Source organism: Saccostrea echinata, unplaced genomic scaffold (assembly GCF_033153115.1).
Source record: "Saccostrea echinata isolate AGI-Se365-2 ecotype Australia unplaced genomic scaffold, CSIRO_AGI_Sech_v1 ptg000010l, whole genome shotgun sequence".
Lineage (NCBI taxonomy): Eukaryota > Metazoa > Mollusca > Bivalvia > Ostreida > Ostreidae > Saccostrea > Saccostrea echinata.
This window is the reverse complement of record NW_026889759.1, coordinates 6,265,950-6,287,587: the sequence shown is the minus strand read 5'-3', so window position 1 is coordinate 6,287,587 and position 21,638 is coordinate 6,265,950. Positions and strand designations below refer to the sequence as shown.

The 21,638-nt window shown below is 34.1% G+C and overlaps 2 protein-coding genes across 2 annotated transcripts in view; both read right to left on the bottom strand.

Annotated features, from left to right (window-relative positions):
• LOC133184256 (transcription factor ATOH8-like) overlaps positions 1-21,638 on the bottom strand; it is a 186,456-nt gene that overhangs the window by 147,179 nt on the left and 17,639 nt on the right. The window lies entirely within an intron of this gene.
• LOC133184250 (phenazine biosynthesis-like domain-containing protein) lies at positions 7,502-20,426 on the bottom strand. The gene is made up of 9 exons (XM_061319224.1): positions 20,274-20,426; positions 20,054-20,153; positions 12,057-12,155; positions 11,443-11,552; positions 10,935-10,964; positions 10,605-10,693; positions 10,170-10,363; positions 8,139-8,201; positions 7,502-7,640 (listed from the first exon to the last, which is right to left on the bottom strand). Exons 1-9 carry the CDS (start codon positions 20,361-20,363, stop codon positions 7,528-7,530), a joined length of 888 nt encoding a protein of 295 aa, XP_061175208.1. The 5' UTR covers positions 20,364-20,426; the 3' UTR covers positions 7,502-7,527.

Below are 21,638 nucleotides of genomic sequence, written 5' to 3'. Positions count from 1 at the left end.
TTTTAGAGGAACTTGGATTTAATTCTACAAGTGGTAATCCAACTTATACTCATAGTTCCCTTTCTAAGGAAGAACTTCTTCAAAATCATATGTCAGTTTTGAATATTTTTAATATTCCAAACAACCAAAATGAATTCGAATTACCATATTTATATTGGATTCCGAAACTTCATAAAAATCCTTACAAACAAAGATACATAGCGGGTTCCAGTATATGTTCAACCAAGCCTCTATCTTTACTCCTCACTAAGATATTAACAGTGGTGAAGGAGAAACTTCAAGAGTAGTGTGCAACAATATATTCGAGAAGTGGTGTAAATCAGATGTGGATACTTAAAAATTCCAACCAAAATCAACAGCTTTAAAACTTACGACTTTTCAACTTTATACACAACCATTCCCCACGATAAATTAAAGTCCAGGCTTTTTGATATCATTGACAGCTGCTTTTTCAATAAAAATGGAACTCGTAAATATACTTACCTTGTCATTGGTCATTTGCAAAATTATTTTGTTAAAAAACATTCTGATGGTACACACAAGTACTCTGAAGTTGACATTAAAAAGATGCTTGAGTTTCTTATTGACAATATCTATGTGGTTTTTGGAGACCAGGTCTTCCAACAATCTATTGGAATTCCCATGGGTACCAATTGCGCCCCGTTATTAGCAGACCTTTTTTTGTATTCATATGAAGCAGAATTTGTCCAAAATCTTGTACGTGAAAAGAAGAAAACACTTGCTGTGGTCTTCAACTCGACATTTAGATATATCGACGACGTATTGTCAATTAACAATGGCTATTTCCATTCTTATGTCGATAGGATATGTCCTGGTGAACTTGAGATAAAAGATACCACAGAGTCTGACACATCTGTTTCATATTTGTATATTTTACTTGAAAAAGATGTTAATGGTAATCTAACAACCAAGCTTTATGATAAACGTGATGACTTTAACTTTTCAATCGTCAACTTCCCTTACTTATGCAGCAATATACCTTCATCACCTGCATACGGGGTATATATCTCTCAGTTGATTCGATACGCAAGAGCATGCTCTACGTATGTATAATTTCTAAAACGAGGTAAATTATTGACAAATAAGTTGATGAAACAAGAATATCAGCTGTCTCGTTTTAAAGTCATCATTTCGTAAGTTCTATGGTCGATACAATGGCCTTGTCAGCAAATACAATTTATCATTGAGTCAAATGCTGACTAACGTTTTTCATACTAATTGTTAGGCCATTATTTACACACTGAATTGTCGACGGATTTTTCCGTGATTTCCCGATCATGACAAGGAGCACACGGCAGGTGTGACCGGTCGGCAGGGGATGCTCACTCCTCCATGGCACCTGATCCCACCTCTGATGTTTGGAGGTCCGTGTTTGCTCTGCTCCTATTTTGTAGTGTTTAATGGACTTTTGAGCTTGAATACTGTTCGTTAACTCCATATCTTTCATATGACCGATCCAAACTTTCTCGTATTGTTGCGGGTTCGAATCCTGCTGGGGCGGGAGATTGTTTCTCTCTTTTTTCAGTTGTAAATGATATTTTTCTCTGTGAAGACATGTATGATAGTTTTTGCTTATTTTTTAAAGCTTTTTTAACAGAGATTCTACAGAAATCCTTTAATAATCATGATCTATGTTGAAAGACTGTGTTACATAAACGCGAACAAAAAATACCTTCAATAAAGTATGAAATGAAGTGAGGTAGCACAGCGATCTGGAGAAAAGTTCGGTCGGAAGACCACTTGTTGCCCTAGCAACAAGAAACGCATCTAGTTTTACATTATTTTTTCAATTCTGGTTTGAAAAGTTTTAATATGAAAAAAATATGAAGCAATAAAATTCCCCAAAATTCACTTTTTTGTCCGTTCAAGTCAATTCTTTAAATCTAAGCCAAAAAAGAATTGTTTTATACGAGTTCTCTTACAAAAAATACTAGATTTTGAAGTGACCCTATGTTACATTATTGTGTTGCACTCCTGACATCTGATATGTATTTTATTTAACATTGTTTTAAAAATTATATCACACAATAACCCATTCTTACTTCGTAAATCCATTTGCCGTGTTGATATTTTTCATCGTTTACAGCAGGTTTTTCATATTTTGAAGACCTTAAAACATGATTATTTGCAAAGTGTAAAATGTATTTAAAATATATGTGAAATGATGAAAACTATTCCCTGAATTGACTGTAAAATTTTTGTAATTTGTTGATAGACATAGTGTTTTGAACATCAAATAGTATCAAGCATTTTTTTCAACTTATTTTTTAGTAAAGATAGTTAAAAAGCATCGGTAATTATGAAGCAGTTGTGTTGCAATCCTGACTGCAGTATAGTTTAAAATTAAAACCATAGAACACAAAAATTCATAAAGTGTTGGCAACATCAAGTGGTAATGAAATTGTGCAATACTTATAGTCCAATACTTCATAATTAAAACAGATGAAAGTATTTAAAATTCGCATTTTATCTCGAATTATACCCTGTTTTATGCCCAAAAACTAGCTTAAATGTATATTTAGAAGATAAAATATATTTTAAAGCATATTTTCCTTTAGAAGACAAACACAGTAACCCACCAGAGAAATTCTACTCATCATTTTTTCTTTATTTTTATTCTTAGTGGATGATTTATAATTCTAACATATTTGTTGCACTCCTGACCAAAAGCATTGGGGCCTTTAAAGTAGAATTGTGAAGTGAAAATTACATAAGAACTTGTTCTGTTGTTTCAGTGAAGTTGAAGAGGAATTACTTGAATTTTATGACAATGTTTTAGTGTGTTTATTTTTAATGTTCATTAAAAAAAATCACAAAAAGATAAAAACACATCTGAATTGATAAAATTGAAAAAGGAAGGATTTTAGTAATAAAACTGTCAATAATTTAGCACTAATTTATACAAAAAGATCATTATTAATTAATGAATACTTCTAAGCATGAATAGAAGTCTTTTCGTCACACAACTTGAGTCTTTTAAAAAATGTGTTGCACTCCTGACCATAGAAATATGGATCTGAAGCACGGACAGATCCTGTAATTGATAAATCTATTTGGTAAAAATGTTCTTTGTGTCTTTATTTTCCAAAATAAAAATCAGAAAATCATATAATGATAATAGTTTTTTCATGCCTGGGAGCAAAACATCAAATGTTGCACTCCTGACATTTTGGGGTATGCACATATACTTGACTCTCATTAATACTGCTTGTGATTTATATAACATTTTTAAGTTTTAAAACGTATATCAGTTATTATTTTACACTTCCGAAATTCTTTTTTGTCTTAATTTTCTATCAGAATTTTACAATTGATGTTTTTTTGGCAACACTACATTTTTTCTGTTGCACTCCTGACATGGTATAACATTTTTTTAAACATCAGCCATGACCACAACTTGATTAAACAAACGTTATGACAGTCCACATTTAAAGCTCAATACTTTGAATATTATCAGGAAAGTCTTTATTTTCAACATGAAGCATTATTTTTTATTTCACAGATCTCCAAAAAATATTGAAATTTCAAAATGTCACAAAAAGGTGTTGCACTCCTGACAATTTTAGCATCATTTTTGGGCATAACTTTTTTGTTAATTGAGATATCAATGAGATATTTGGCAGGTATTTAGACACTATCTAAAGACATAAGCTGAGACATAGAAATCTATTTTCATTGCCTGTATTTTTAGTGTGGGTTGATAAATATGCATTTGGTCATTTTTTTTAATTCACCCTTCTACGGGCTTAATGGCTGCTGTTATTGGCTGCTAGCTTCAGTCTAGTAAAGTAAATCTGGCATTTTCAGATATCACGTTGTTCACAGCATTAATATTTTTGGTGCCCCTACAGATTTCGATTGACCAGTTTGACTGCAATCTTTTACTTGTACTTTTTTTACTTTTGAATTTCATATCTTTAATATTGGTTCTTCAGCTATTTATGTAATGAAGCAGTTTTCACATAAGCTTTCGTTTTCATCTTCTTGGAAGAGATCACTTTTAAACAGCTATCAGCTCAGTTTAGTGACCATGCTTATTTTAAAAGTGAATTCCTTTGCGAGAACAATACAAAAAAGCATGGGGTTTTCTGTGATTAGTGGTTCCTTAATAGAACTTTTCAACTGTTAAAAATAAATTTAAATACTTCTACATTTATTATGATAAACAGTATATTGCATTCAGTTTTCACATAAGCTTTCGTTTTCATCTTCTTGGAAGAGATCACTTTTAAACAGCTATCAGCTCAGTTTAGTGACCATGCTTATTTTAAAAGTGAATTCCTTTGCGAGAACAATACAAAAAAGCATGGGGTTTTCTGTGATTAGGGGTTCCTTAATAGAACTTTTCAACTGTTAAAAATAAATTTAAATACTTCTACATTTATTATGATAAACAGTATATTGCATTACTTATTGAGTGACCCTCGTACGTATTTGACTAATTATTACATATCTGACTAATTATAACATATCTGACTAATTATTACATATCTGACTAATTATTACATATTTGACTGCACATTACCCTGCTGCTTAAAGACGATTTTAAAAAAGACTTTTCCTCTATATATTCCTTTGAAAAATTTTGACCCCGTGTTATGACCTCACCATATACATGTACCCTGGGGTTATGATGTAAACAAACTTGAATCTGCATTACCCAAAGATGCTTGCATATAAAATGACTAATATGGCCCTTCTGTTCTTGTCAGAAAAGAAACTATACTTTTCCCCTATATTCTCTTGCGAAAACTTATCCTGTGTTGTAGCCCAATCCTACCTCCAGGTACGATGATTTGGACAAACTTCAATCTATACTATATCAGGAAGCTTGCACATTATTGCATCTTTTCTGGCCCAGTGATTCTTGAGAAAAAATTTTCAAAGACACCAAAGATTCTGACACATCTGTTTCATAATTGTCTATTTTACTAGAAAAAGTCATTAATGGCAACCTAAAAACAAAACTTTATAAATTGATGATTTCACTTTTCTATCGTCAACTTCTCTTATTTATGTAGCAATATATCATTATCGCCTGCATATGGAGTGTGTCTCCCAGTTGATTCGATACGCAAGCGCATGCTCTAGGTACGAACAATTTCTAAATCAAGACAAGCTATTGACAAATAAGTTGAAGACACAAGGATATCAAAAGTCTCCTTTAAAGTCAACATTTCGCAAATTCTATGGTCAATACAATGACCTTGTTAGAAAATACAATCTATCATTAAGTAGAATGATGAATAAGGTTGTCCATATAAATTGTTATGCCATTATTTTCACACTGAATTGTTTACGGATTTTTCCGTTTGCCCGATAATGAAGAGGAGCACACGGAGTGTGTGGCCTGTCAGCAGGGGATGCTTACCCCTCCATGGCACCTGACCCTACCTCTGATGTTTTTAGAGGTCTGTGTTTGCTCTACTCCCAATTTGTATTCTTCCATAGGACTTTTGAGCTTGATTACTATTTGTTACCTTCATACTTCATTACAAATGTTTTGCCTTTTCTTAATTATATTCCTTTAAAAAAGCGATTGAACCTCCTGAAGATACCCTGTATCCAGTCTGAATATTGCCCACATGGTTCTGAAGATGAAAATGTAAGAGGTTATCAATCTTTCGTTCATAAAAGCCTTTTGCTCAGTTGCCCAAAAAATGATTGATACTGATATTAATGATCATATATTCATATGAACAAGCTAATTCAGAGAAATTGTGTCCAGCGAAAAAAGAAGAGCATGTGCGGATCTAGATTGGGGGGAGGGGGGGGGGTTCCCGGATTACCGCTTGTATGAAATCGGGCGCTGATGCATTAACTGTGCATATTGGTGCTGTTATTCGCCACTTCTCTTTGGCTATTTTCTAAATATATATTTTTCGTTTGACCAGCAATTAAATACTTGTGCTTTGTCTGAAAATATCACAGATTTTCGCTTGTCTTTACAACGTCCAGACGTCATATCTGCTTGTATGAAACTGTATTATATGTAATAACTGTGCTAAAAATAGTGCCATGCAACTTTTAATACAAATAAGGAGTAGCTCAAAAATTTTGAGCGAGATCGATGCCAACATTTCCAACTAACATTTGAATAAAAAAAAATGACGAAAAAAGGGGCGGGACACTTAGAGAGGGGCGGGCGGGGACATAGGGAGATATGGTATGAAATTTCATTGCAAAAGCCCAAAAGCTTCATGAGATATCGTCTGGAAACGAAAAGTGTTACACATAGACAGAATGTATGAATTTACGACCTCGACCTTTGGACCTCAAAATCAATAGGGGTGTAGGGGTATAGGGAGTTGTGGCATAAATTTTCGTTGCAAAAGCTCAAAGGCTTCTCGGGATATCGCTTGGAAACGAAAGTGTTATAACAGACATAATTATGACCTTAACTTTTGAACCTCAAAATCAATAGGGGTCTTCTTTAAGCCAAAGGGAGTTGTTATGTAAAGTTTCATTGCAAAGGCTCAAAGGCTTCTCGAGATATCGCACGGAAACGAAAGTCTTACAGACAGAAAAACAGACAGACAGACAGACCCAAATTAATATCCCCCACTCTCAGTGAAAGCGGGGGACAAAAAAGTCTAAAAATTGTCAAAATATGACCCAATGATAGGTTATATAATGCTAACAAGGTCACTATAACGACCATAGAATTTATGAAATGCTGATCTTAGGTTGTTGAAATCCCTGTAACATCAACTTATCTGTTGGTAGCCTGCCTCCATTTAAAAATTGATCGTACTTAGAGGATTTTTTTTTAAAAATAATAATGAGAAAAACAGTCTATCTGTAATTACACAAAAAATATATGTATCAAAAAAACGTTTTCCTCTTGGTAATCGAGCTACAGTTCAAAGACATGTGCACCTTACTATTTTGTAAATCACAAGAACAGAGATAAGCTACATAGCAATAACAGAATCTGCCAAGTCATCCACAACTCAATACAAACACTACAGTGAAAAATATTGGACAAAACACTCCCTGATTATAAGAGTGACAGTCTATGCATTACTGATATCAAAACTGTCAATCAATCTTCACAAGTAAAATAAAATTTCCCTCTTAATCAAAAAAGCACAATATTTACATTTTCAAATATTTTCTCTTAAGATTTTTTGCAAATTAGAAAAAGTTTACGTTCTCATGAACTACCGTGGGACGAGTAAGAATATTTCCATTGTGATGTGATTGAAGTCAAAATATAGTGCAAACTTTTTTTTTACAAAAAAGATTGTTGAATGACAAATATATGTGGCAAGTCATCAGAAAAATAATGTAAATATCAGATATGAATTTAATTTTTGAGAATTCATGAGGTACATGAACTACTACGCTTCACACCTGCATATTTATCATGAAGCGCTAGCGCGCTACATGAAATATGCTGGCGTGAAGCGTCATAGTTCATGTCCTCATGAATTCTCAAAAATGAAACTCATCTCTTAATTAAATACAAAACCACTAATACATTTCTAAAAATTTATTTTTATGTCACAATAAGAGGGATCCCTTAAGGACTGTAACAGCCTGGCCAATGAGATCAACTCTGTCCCCCTCCAGGACCCTCATTCTGACATCACCCCCACGCTGTGAACACTGCCGAGCTAAATTAACAAAAAAATTTAAGTTACTGTTTTTAATGAGAAAGTATTACCTTAAAAGGATTTGATAAATGATGATAGAAAATAAAGGTAAACCAACCTGCAATAATATTAAATATTAATTTATCATTATTATCTTTAAATATTCTTCTGTTTCCCATGATCATTTATAATGAACAAAATCTAGCTTATTTAACTTATGGTACCAATTGGAGGTTTTGATACCATAAAAAAAGTTTTACATGTATTAAGAAAATTCAAAGAAAATTTCCCAAGTACATGTACTTCTATTCTGATATTCCCTGATGTTCATGGATTTAATATTGTATATTTCTTAAACCACATAATTTTCAACATACACATATAGTCTATATATAAAGCAAATCATTTCACAAATAACAATAATTATTACATATCTGAGTCTAATATTTAATATATGTACAAGTATAATCAAATGCCAGACAATACCTGTGTAATTACATATATTTTCAAGTTACCTACCAAATAAATCTTTTTTACAGAGAACTTTCCCCCAGTAGTGGGCCAGAACTGTGTGTGCTGAACCTAAAGCATTAACAAGTATTAGCTTTCCTAAAAAGCTTGTCTTACTTGAGCAAATTTATTTTTACATGAAGAATCAAGAAAAGTTAAATCCAGTGTAATCAACATGACTCTGAGTCATGAAATGAATTCTTTTGCTAAGAAACAAAAAAAGTTCAATTCAGCAGATTCAGAATTTTTCCTTGAAAGTGTCCACCCTGAACCGAAAATTTCTGAAGTTTCTTCCAACAGGCCTGTTCATGGATACAAAGATATAACCAGTGCTTTTAAATCTAAACATCAATCTGTGAACAATTTTGATAATTAAGAAATGTTTTATTAAAAAAAAAATAAACGTGTTATAAATGAACTAACATTTTTGCATTTAAGCAAAAGAACATTCAACACATGTCTTTCACTTTTATATTTTTTTTAACTATGAAGAAATCAAACGTCTGCAAGTTATCAATATGTGTAGATTTATAAAAACTCTGAAGGTAGAGAGACTTAGTATGCATTGAATATTTATAAACATTCATTAGTTAATCTGATACAGATAATCGACAAATGTTGACCTGACCAGCTTCATTCCTTCTGTTTTGCTGGACATGAATGATGCATTCGAGAATGGCCAAATGTTATATAACCTGTAATGTATAATGTGATAATAATGACACGCTATAATGCTCTGGCTTGTTTGGGTATTTAGCATGTTTTCTTTACTCGTCATGCTCTCAAAATTGATAGTGAAGATAGTATGAAGTTTCCAGGATCAAGTTATCACAAGAATTCTATTGAACGACTTGACCAACAAACCTTGGCTAAATCTAATACTGTCTGACGCCATGATGTCAGACAAAAAAAAAAACCTTTCAAACTCTTCATTTTTGTGAATTTGTGCAATTTTTCTTTCTCTATAATGTACTAATACCTCATTAGAGTTTTACATGTACATTAGAATTAGAAGATAATGAGTTAAGGTCCTTCTTATATTTTAAAGTTCCCAAAATTTTAATTATTTTAATTCAAGTAATCAAAGATTACAAAGCTCATATCAATAAATATGATATTTAAGTTGGGCTAGGTCATATATCAAATGAACGTTCAATAAAACTTTTTTTTTCATCCTTACTGGGTACAATTTAAATAACACTGGGTACAATTTAAATAACACAGAAAACGTAGCATCTTATGCAAGACTGCAGTAGTATGCATCTGCAGAAATATCACCCATGCAAGTTTGGTCCAGACAGGGTTTATGGATACTTGGGAAAAGACCTGCTGCAAAAGCTTAAAATTGTTCACTCATTAGAAAATACAGGAGAGATGCAGGTTTATTTGACAGTACAACAGTCCCTCCCAGACCCACACCCTGTAAAAAGATGACGGTCTAAATATGGGTTGTAGCATGATTGGAAGTTAGCATCCAGAGAATCGTAATTTACAGGGGTTAAACATGGAGGATTGGGTATAGGCTGATCTCAACTTTGTTGAAGTATATGATCAAAAATTATTGCAAGCTGTCTAAATTACACGTATATTATTATGAGTTAAAACTTGGTACTTACAATATAATATACCCTAAAAATGATAATAATACAACAGAACCAAAAAGTTTAGACATTTATTGCCTGTAATAAATACTATTGCATTTAAAACATGATTTACCAAGTCTAATTCAAAAGTCCTGCAACTTTGCTTTGAAATAAAGGTTATGTACTACATGTATTGAAAATTGAGATCAAAAAAACATAATGTACCTGTAATATTGGGATCAATAAAACATAATGTACCTGTAATATTGGGATCAACAAAACATAATGTACCTGTAATATTGGGATCAATAAAACATAATGTACCTGTAATATTGGGATCAATAAAACATAATGTACCTGTAATATTTGGGATCAATAAAACATATTGTACCTGTAATATTGGGATCAACAAAACATAATGTACCTGTAATATTGGGATCAATAAAACATAATGTACCTGTAACAGGGTCTTCTGGAATCCCATTCCAGGGAGCAAAATATCGAGAAACAAAATCATACATCTCCCCTTCTAAACTGACGGCACCATTTTCCCGACTTCCTCTCAAGGTCACTATGACACCTTTGACCTTCCCAGTAGCCACGGCATCTACCATGCTGGAAATGTCTGGTCTCAGAGATTCTAGCTGGTTTCTTAAAAGGAAAAAATGACCAGTATATAACTATATAACGTTCAATATATAATCCTGACGTTTTGTCCAATAACATGTACTCTCATTTACTTATTATAAGGAATAGTGGAATTCATGATGAGCAATAACTCTTAGTGTAAGTGCAGATTTCTACATATCAGGTGGATACATGTAAAATTATCAATTTTCTTTTATACAAATATTAATGTTACTCCATTAATTTTCTTTGGCAGGTTATCTACCTTGTCATGTTGTCTGTAAGTCTCACAAGTAGTTTCTTTGTGTTGGGGGAATATTCAACTGCCTCTATACACTCGGAAGATATGATCAACTAAAAAAAAATGGTGTAACTTTATTTATCAAATAATAACTGTAATTAAAATACAAAAATTATCAGTTTAACTTAAATTGGTGAGGCGATAGAAAATTTCCTAGAGAGAGCTACTAAAAGTGTAAAATCTCTATATTTAGGTGTGAGATAAATATTGAGATAAGTGAGAGGGAAAATGCAAGTATTCCTACCAACAAACTCACCTCATCTTCTAACAATCCACATAACAAGGCCTACTTACATCTAATAACTTGCTGTAATCAGCTTTGTCCTGCATAAAAATAGAGACAAACATCACATTATTTGTTTCTCGAGTTCAAAAAAATGTTCAAAAAAGGCAGAAAAATAATACTGCATTTTTTTTCCATGGGGTCATAATTTTGTGGATTTACAATTTCTGTTCAATCTGCTGGTACAAAATTACATAAATTTCTTGGATAGCTTTGTTTGTCTTAAGTGCACTTTAAGTATGCTGTAAAAAATTAAAATAATGAACATATGCAAAGTGTAAATTAATTAGTACTACAGCATCTTTTTGTGCAACTTTACGTACATGTAGCCTTTGAGAATTATTTCAAAGTTTAAAAACATGCTGATTAGTCTTCGACTAGTACATTTGCATACATTGGTACAATACTCTAAAGATCATAGCAGTTATAAGATTAGTTTAGCTGTCTGCATTGGCATACACATAGTCCATGCAATCTGTCATAAATGGAGATTTTTTATGCATTAGAAACTGAACTCACCTGTGAAACTGTTTCATTCAGAGGAAAATTCATTACAAATCCATTTCCATCCTTAGATACCACCAATTCACCACTGAGGGAGTCAAAAGTAACACTTGATGAGGGATTACCTGGCAAGTTATAAAGATATTAAATTACCAATACAATTTAAATTGAATCAAAGTAGAAGAAATTAATCATTTAAGTTCTTCAGAGTAATAATAAATCATATTGAGACACATAAAGTGTACTGACAGGACCACTGGCTCCCTTGTTTTTTTAGCTTTAAGGTGAGGGAGGGAGACTGTGAGACTAGCAACCCAATTAAGTGAGGGTGTGGGGGGCAACACAGATATGGAATGAGAATGTGAGGGAGATGGAGAAGACATGACAATGTGAGAGAGCGAGGGAGGGCGACAAAGCTAGGATCTACCTTGAGGCTATACAACATGAGGCCTTTGCTCTTTCATCCTCACATTCTAGCTCCCCCACATTGTTGCCCTTGCATTTTTCCCATAAAGGAAAGGGACTGAGGACCCTACAAGTACACTTTAAAAACTTCAACATTAGAATTGATATAATAAACCATGTACTTTGATCGTAAACAAAAATTGTTAATAGGTAATGAACATTACCTAACTCATTGTATAAGACTGCAGCAGTCGCAAGTGTAGCGTGTCCACATAAATTCACTTCATTGGTTGGAGTAAACCATCGGATGTGAAACTGATTACCTATAAAAAGGATATAAACTTTACTTTTTTGTTAAAAAAATTTGCAAATGCCAATACATCTGTCACCGAGGTACAGGGCACCAGTAGATAAGGGGAACTAACTCTGACATTGCCCTAACCAAGAGACAGGGGGTCAGCCTATGTTTAGGCTTAACAACACCAAGATCGAATATGCATAGAGCTATAACTCGAAGGCAGCTAGACAGTTTTTACAATTTATTAGGTTACAATTTAGTTCAATTACTGTATAAACAATGATCAAATAAAACAAAGCCAAAACAAATAAATTGAAGTATGAATTAGGAGGTTTTAGTTGATAGATAAAATAAAAAGTGAAATAAACTTTTAAAATAATAATATAAATTTAGCCGCCACACTACTTAGTCTACTGGCAGACTGGTGGACAGTCTCTTATTTAGCCAGTGTATAGACATAAGCAGTGTGTCGTAGAATGTTCCAAAATATTCTGACTGTGGAATAAATTCCTAACAGTATATTTATAATGAAGAGGTTAATTAAGTATAATTATAAATAAGACATATAGAGTCACTGATGATGACCACTCAGATAATTATTTAAGCTGAAACCGAGTGACCATATGCCATTAATTACAGATAATTATCTTAACAGATTGAGTCTTGTCAAATCCTAAATGTCAATTAAACTTTAAAGTCAAATCCTAAATAGTTACAAAAAATATCTTTACACAAAATAGCACACTATGACATATTCCCCCCTACTCGAAAATGTTTGTCCTCAAACATAATATGTACATTATAAAAAGTATATATTTGAGAACACATCAAACATACAATATGCTGTACTAACAATAAAATGGTATCATTTAACATCATCAATTGATTATATGTACACAGTCTAGACTTATGAAAAGAAATTCATGAGCAAAAGCAAGACAATTTACCTCTTGAAATTTAATTCCCAAAAGTAGTAGGAATAAGAATTAATATGCGTGCACTCATACTAATCCTTAAAACTACTGTAACAGTAAAGACAATTGTAAATTTTGAGAGTATTATGGAATTAAGCAAATGAATTTCTTTGCATTTGGAAAAGAATACATGGATAACTACACATAATACATGTCACACTTTTGGCTACAAAGTTCATAGGTATGATCTGAGCAGATCTGTCGTATATAATCATCCTTGAAGTTTTCAAAGAAAGAGGCAACAATACTTGGGGGAAGAGATTCAATATTGACCCATTTTGGACCTATAGACGGATTGTCATGGCTCAAAAGGTACTGCGGATCAGTCTTTGGGTCAAATCTAACTTCATGGATTTCACGCCCCACACAAAACTGCCACGGTTCAGGAGGTGGTTCTCTCAGGTGTTGTCTGCGAAGATCGTCAATATCTTGTTGTAGTTGCAAGTCTTCTAATTTTGTAGACATGTATGTTAAGAACTTTGATGCATGTGATGGAACTGACGTCATTGGTTCCCATTTTGGATTTGAAGAACCAGTCTGAATGAGGAAGTATGCTCGGTCTCTCATGATGCGTATGGCTAACAATTCTTCTCTACCTTGGAATGTTGTGGTAGTGGACTCCCCAGTTGAATCATGCACATTCACTGAATTTGATTGAGAATTACCACTATTCACATTTTCTTTGGGTTGTTGGTCATGTTTGTCGAAGAATTTATGCTTGGTATGATGTAGGGGTCTCTTTCGCTTTTTCCCGCTCATAGTTCTGTCGGAATGGAATTGTCGCACTAGTTTAGATGGAATTTTACAAGGGAAATGCCACTCGGAGATTCCAGTTGTAAACTTCACTTTGTAGTAAAGGGTTCCATTTCCTCTACTGGATGCCAAGAGACGGTCAATCATCTCCTCACGGAATGGAGTGCAGCTACCACGGTTACAGTCCTGGCATGAAGGTTTGGTATCAGCAATAGGTGGATTTCCTGGTCGAATTTGTTGATTGCTGTTCCCATTCTTTTGCTGCGACTGTTGTCTTTGTCTTCCATTATTTTCTTGTCGTGGAATGTTCGTCCTATTCGGCAAAGCAGGTGCTCTTTGTTGATTATTGTTTCCATTCTTTTGCTGTGGTTGTTGTCGTTGTCTTCCATTATTTTCCTGTCTAGGAATGTTGGTCCTATTTGGCAAAGCAGGTGCTCTCACTCTTCCTGGAGGGTTGGCAAGTTGATCTCTAGGTTGTTCAATTTCATCAGGATCTAGTTGAGTGTTGTCATTGACATGTTCTGGAGGTGGGTTAGTTGGCCTGGTTAGAGGATCATAGTAAGGCTTTAAACGATGGGCACTCACCAGTGATTTCACCTCCTTGTTGTTGGCACAGTTTCGAATCCTGTATGTGTGGTTGTGTCTGTTCACCATGGTGATGTAATATGGACCAACCCATCGGCGATGTAATTTTGGAGCTTTACCAACAGGAACTTTGGTACAATATAGCCAGACTCTCTGAGTTGGGAAAAATTCTGGTTCCTGGGCTGTTTTATCATAGCGCTCTTTGTTCTTTTGTTGGGCAAGTTCAATATTTTTGGATGCAATTTTCCTGGTTCTTTCTAAATTCTGTAAAATTCGTCCAAGAAATATTTTGTGATCCTGAGCTAAATGTTCTTTGGGAACTAAAGCGGTATCAATAGGCAGGCACATCTCTCTTCCATAGAGCATGAAGAATGGTGAGTACTCTGTAGATTGAGTTGCAGGAGTGGCTCTGTATGCCATAAGGATCCCTGGGAGTAGAAGATCATCCCAGTCATCTTGCTGACCCATAGCGTAACTGCGAATGGCTTGGAGAATGACGGAGTTCATTCTTTCAACAGATCCATTGGTTTGCGGGTGGTAGGAGCTTGTTAAATGTCTTGTGATTTGGAACATCTCTGATAGAGCTTTCACAAGATTGGAAACAAAATTCCTCCCGCGATCTGAAATGAGAGTCCTTGGTGCTCCATACCTTGATATTATCTCCTTATACAGAACTCTTGCAATCTCACCTGCTTCTTGTGTTCGCAAAGGAAATGCTTCAGACCATTTGGAATAGCTGTCAACTACAAGAAGAATATGTTTGTGTTTGTTTGGAGTAGTTGGAAGTCCACTTAATATGTCCATGTGCCATCGTCCAAAGATGTCATCACTTATCTGAGGTTTCAGAGGTGGACGTTTAGCTCCATAATTCCTTTTGCACTGTTGGCAGGTTTCACAAGTCTGAACATATCTTTTAATGTCATCATACATGGAAGGCCAAAAATATTTATTTCGGAGGGAAGCATATGTCCGTTCAAACCCTTGATGTCCACCACCAAGAATACAGTCATGGTAGGATTTCAGAACATCATCACGAAGGATGCGAGGAACTGCAATTTGCTTCACCAAACGCTCCTGTACAGGGACTTTCTTGCCTCGTTTGGAATAGAAATGTTTCAATATGCCGTCTTCTAGTTCAAAGTTGTAGGCTTCAGCTACAATGGTTCTTGCCAGAGCTGGATCATCAGGGAGTTCTCGAGTTAATTTGTACTTGTAAATTTCTCTAAAGTCAGGACACTCTTGGTGATGTTGTTCAATGTGATTTTCATCAAGTTCTTCTTGAGGTGGTCTTTCTTGTAAACTTGCAATTACTTTTTCTTCTGATTCTCCTTGGTAGAATAATATGGTTTCTGTGTATTCTTTGGGGCTAACAGTGTAAAGATGTTCACTTAAATCGGAAGAAACTGATGGATCAGAATTGCTGTGTAATTGTCTTGATAGGCAATCAGCTGGATTCTTGCTTCCTTCACGGTGGATGATTTTAAAGCTGTATCCCTGAAGTAGTAGGCTCCATCTTCCCAAACGTCCTTGACAATCTTTGATCTTCTGTAAGTACTTCACAGATACATTGTCAGTAAACACAGTGAATTCCTGGTTGGCTAGGTAGTGCTTGAAGTGTTGAACTCCTTCAACGAGAGCTAAAGCTTCCTTGTCTGTGATGTGCCATTTTAATTCAGCTCCACGCAAGGATCTTCCTCCATAGGCTATTGCATGTTCTCTTCCATTCTGAAGCTGGCTAAGCACATATCCTGTAGAATGCTCAGAAGCATCTGTTGACAGAATGAATGGTTTGTCAAATTCAGGGAAAGCAAGGATTGGAGCGGTGATGAGGGCATTTTTCAAAGTGTCAAAGGCTCTTTGACAATTCAGTGTCCATTGAAACTTGACATTTTTCTTCAGTAACGAAGTAAGTGGTGATGCAATGCGAGCATAATCCTTGACAAATTTCCTGTAATAGTTTGCCATTCCCAGGAAACTTTTCACATCTTTGGCAGTCTTTGGAATTTGGAAATTTTTCACTTTTTCTGTATTTTCTGGGTTGACTTTAATTCCATGTTTTGAAATTATGTGTCCAAGATATTTAACTTCTTTCTGTGCAAATTTGCATTTGGAGGGATGTAATTTTAGATTAGCACTGCGTAAGCTAGAGAATACGAGGTGAAGGTGGTGTAGATGATCATCAAAGTTCCTTGAAAATATTAAAACATCATCAATGTACACTAAAGCAATTTTGAAATTGAGGTTCCTGAGGACTTTGGTCATCAGACATTGGAAAGTCATCGGAGAGTTCATCATGCCAAAGGCTAACCTGTTGAATTCATACACGCCTTTGTGGGTAATAAAAGCACTCTTGTGTTTTGTAGCAGGGTCTAATGGAACTTGCCAGAATCCAGATCGAAGGTCAAGTGTTGAGTATATTTCTGGCTTGGCATCAGCTAGTGTGTCAAGGATATCAGACATATGTGGAATGGTAAAAGAAAGAGGCTCAGTAATCTTGTTTAAAGCACGAAAGTCAACACAGAACCGATACTCATTATTGCGTTTCTTCACTAGCACCACAGGACTATGAAATGGTGATGTAGATTCTTCTATGATACCATGTTTCTCCATTTCTTCAAGCTGCCGCTCCAACTCAGCACGCATCTGAGGAGACTGGCGGTATGGCGCAGAACTGACAACTTTATCACCTATTATCCTTCTATATGAACTAAAGCATTTGCAGAAGGTCAGCATACTTCAAAATTGAATAAGATTTACTGACATTCAACTGACTAAAAGTACTAGAGATGAAATGAAGAAATTAAACATTACCAATTCCACACAAAGAATTTCTGTACCTTTATTTCTCACTTATCTAAGAGTGAAAGAACATGAATAAAGTTGTACTTATCTTTGTTTATGTGTGGATTTACCAGTATCTTCATCTTGGAGGTACATCTCTGTAAACTTAATTTTCAGCGCCTCAAAAATATTCCTACTTTTGCCTTCTAATTATAGCATCAATTCACAATGCATACCCGGATTCTCCACCACATCTGTCACCGAGGTACAGGGCACCAGTAGATAAGGGGAACTAACTCTGACATTGCCCTAACCAAGAGACAGGGGGTCAGCCTATGTTTAGGCTTAACAACACCAAGATCGAATATGCATAGAGCTATAACTCGAAGGCAGCTAGACAGTTTTTACAATTTATTAGGTTACAATTTAGTTCAATTACTGTATAAACAATGATCAAATAAAACAAAGCCAAAACAAATAAATTGAAGTATGAATTAGGAGGTTTTAGTTGATAGATAAAATAAAAAGTGAAATAAACTTTTAAAATAATAATATAAATTTAGCCGCCACACTACTTAGTCTACTGGCAGACTGGTGGACAGTCTCTTATTTAGCCAGTGTATAGACATAAGCAGTGTGTCGTAGAATGTTCCAAAATATTCTGACTGTGGAATAAATTCCTAACAGTATATTTATAATGAAGAGGTTAATTAAGTATAATTATAAATAAGACATATAGAGTCACTGATGATGACCACTCAGATAATTATTTAAGCTGAAACCGAGTGACCATATGCCATTAATTACAGATAATTATCTTAACAGATTGAGTCTTGTCAAATCCTAAATGTCAATTAAACTTTAAAGTCAAATCCTAAATAGTTACAAAAAATATCTTTACACAAAATAGCACACTATGACACATCTCTTTCATATCAGGAATTTATGTACCTACCCAGTGGGTAGCTAAAAGAAAATTACTGTTTTTAAAGAAAGCAAGAGGTTTGGAGCAGCCTTTAGTCCCCCAGCTGATACAGGGTAGCACCCTATTAAGGGCCCAATGGGCAAAACTCCTACTAGAATTCTAGAGTTTTGGGTGATAAAATTTAAATTTTTTACTACCATGATTCTACTAAAAGAGAACAAAAATTTTTGAGATTTGAAAATACATTACAGCTCTTTTAAAATCTATTTCTTCAAAAATATTTCTGGTATTATATTTGTACAAAATGCTTTAAAATTTTCAAATAACTAGTACTTGAACAATGCAATGAATTTGGGTTTTAAAATTATTATTATTATAAACATAATGGTATTTCATTCATTCTTATTCTGTCAATGACAAATTTAACTAAATTCAAAATGTTTAAAAGCTGGAAGATGACATTAAAAATGTATGGACTTGTCCCAAGCTCGATAAGAAACTTAAAAAGGTATGAATGTAAAATGTTCCTACACAGGTACCTGTGGACAGGATTTACAATAACGCATGTATTTTTTTCTTTTTAATAAAACATTTATTCTAGGATATTTTTTTGGAATTTCCTTTGTACATTGTAAATGCGTGATAGAAGAATAATTTATAAAAGAAGACAAATAAAAATATCCTTGGACCCATAGTGTAATATTGGGGATGGGGAGGGGTTCCTGTTCACAAGCATCTGTGTGTACATTTACATCTGTATTTAGTTTGAGCTTTAATTTCAGTTAGTACATAAATGTACAAAATTACATTGAAATCATCCTCACAATCTCAGGGCACAGGCACTTGTTTCAGTAATAAATTTTTGACCCATAGTATAATAATAACACAAGGTATCCAACTCCGAATTACATGGAGTACCCCCCTCCCCCAGAATCGCACTCATTTACACTTTCAGAGGAAATGCACTGGCAAACTGTTTATACCCATGTCTTCTACGATAATTTATCTATGCAACCATATATGGCATGCTTGTCTTTATCTTCTTTTATCTCCGTAAACAGCGTCAAAACCCTGCTCGCCGAGGGGAAAAGTCGAATTCAACCATGAAATGGTATGTGCTAATCCTGGGCAGAAAACAAAATTAAAAAATGAGTGGGTTTAAAAATTCAATTCCAGTGTTTAAATATTGAATTGATAAAAAAAATTTGTTTAACTCTCATTTTCCATAAAAACACTACGATATTTTTCTGATGTAATTTTAGAAACAGATTTTTAGCCAATCAAAATCTCTGCCCGGGACTAGCACATACCTTTCCATGGTTGAGTTCGACTTTTGCACTCTGCGAGCAGGGTTTTGACGCTGTTTATGGAGATAAAAGAAAATAAAGACAAGCATGCCATATATGGTTGTGTAGATAAATTATTGTAGAAGACATGGGTATAAAAAGTTTGCCAGTGCATTTTCTCTGAAAGTGTAAATGAGTGTTATTCTGGGGGAGGGGGTACTCCATGTTATTCGGAGTTGGATACCTTGTGTTGTTATCATACCAAGGGTCAAAAATTACAGAAACAAATACCTGTGTCTCACTCAGGGTTCCTGACAAACTTCAGTCACTTTTTTATGGATTGACTTCAGCGATGTCTTTCTCGGAAATTACAAATCCTGATTGTTTTTTTTTTTTATCTCTCGACTAATCACATTAAGCTGTAACATGTACATTGAGGTGTCAACTGCTTAGTGCTTCGTTACTGTTTACTTTTGTCAATTTATGAAAGCCCCATTTTGATAAGCACTTCTAAATGAAAGAAACTGACACAAAAAAGTCTAATGAAGTTTATCAGGGGGTTTCATGGCCACGAGTGGAGTCAGGACCTCTGAAGTTGCTAGGATGGACTAAAATATACCCTTTAAAAATGAGCCATTCTTCTCTTTGTTGCGCAAGAAAACTGTTTCTGACAATTTCATCTCTGCTGCAATTCTCTGCATCTGTACTTCGGACAGGTCCTTTAAATATTAATAAATTTGACTGTCTTAAACGTAAAGTTCAGCTTCTTAAAACAAGGGAACAGTTCACAGTTATAGATCTATATCTACGGTTAAAGAAAAAGATAGTTTACAACTAACGTGCTCAGGAGAAACTAAACAAATTGCTGCTGGATTCCCCTCAAATGGTACCCGTGTGAACGCATCCACTGTATATATAGGGATTTCCATGTCCAGAAAAGATCAGAAAGTGAGAAACGTGAAATATTCTCGGAATGTTCGAATTTCCTCTATGTCATTGAATGTCGGGATCGGCATACAAATTTCACTTTAGGTAAGTCGTACATTTATGTGATTCATGGTATTTGCCATTCTTGAAAGAAAAAAATAAAGATACGTGTTATATTTTAGCAATGCACCAATGAAATTACAAATTGAATAAAATTTAACAAAATAACTTAACATATGTAGTTTGAATAAGCTTTTTCCGAAAAAAAAAAAATGCATCCTGGCACAATAAATAGTGATTATGTCCACAGGCACTGGGGGTATGGACCTTTTTATGTATCAGTCGAAAACGATATATTTAACAGTTTAAAAACAGCTTATAGAGGTAAAAGAGTTACATTATTGATAACATATAGTGCATATTAGAATACAAAAATAGGAAAAAGGTTTATCGACCCCAGATTTAAAAAGAAAAAAAATGGAAAAGGAGGGGGGGGGGTAGGTCCATACCCCAAGTGCCTGTGATTATGTCAAGACAGCTTTGACTATTTTTTAAGATAAAGATCCCAACTGGGGTATTTGAATATGAATGAACACAACTAGCAAATAAGTAAACATTTAAACAAGAATGCATGAAAGAGTGGCACTAATGTTACTATATAATACAATGTAGGCTACATGTATTCTGTATTTCAGAAAATCAAAGCCATTGGAGGTCTCTGCGAGTATATAATGTAAATATGTAAGTTACAACATATGTTTCATTGTTATTAGTAATTAATTACTGACAATAATTTTTTGCAAAATTTGGCAAGTCCAAAAATGACTTTAGTGTCATTACAATTCAGTAGATCATGAAATTTTATAATATTAATTAGGACTTGCATAAAAAAATGGTACCATTTTTTTCCCCAATTCTCTTTTAAAGACAGCACATTTTAAGAGGTAACGGAATTCATCTCCTAAATTGTTAGAGGAACTCTCAACTCTCCCAAAATGATTCATACATCGAAGCTTACATTAAGTCTTTTTCAAATCCCTTGTAAGATAAATTAAATATTTCTCAAAACAATTAACGTTCTAATTTAAATAATCTATAACTAAAGTTTTTTTGATGCATTAAAAATATGTTGTAACTTTTGAATTTAGTAAATTCAAAAGTTACAACTGAATTTACTTCCAACATAAATTCAAAAGTTACATAGCAACCAATTCTGCTTAAATTGATCCATTAATCTTTCTTTTAAACTAATTTAGACACACCAAAAACTGACAATT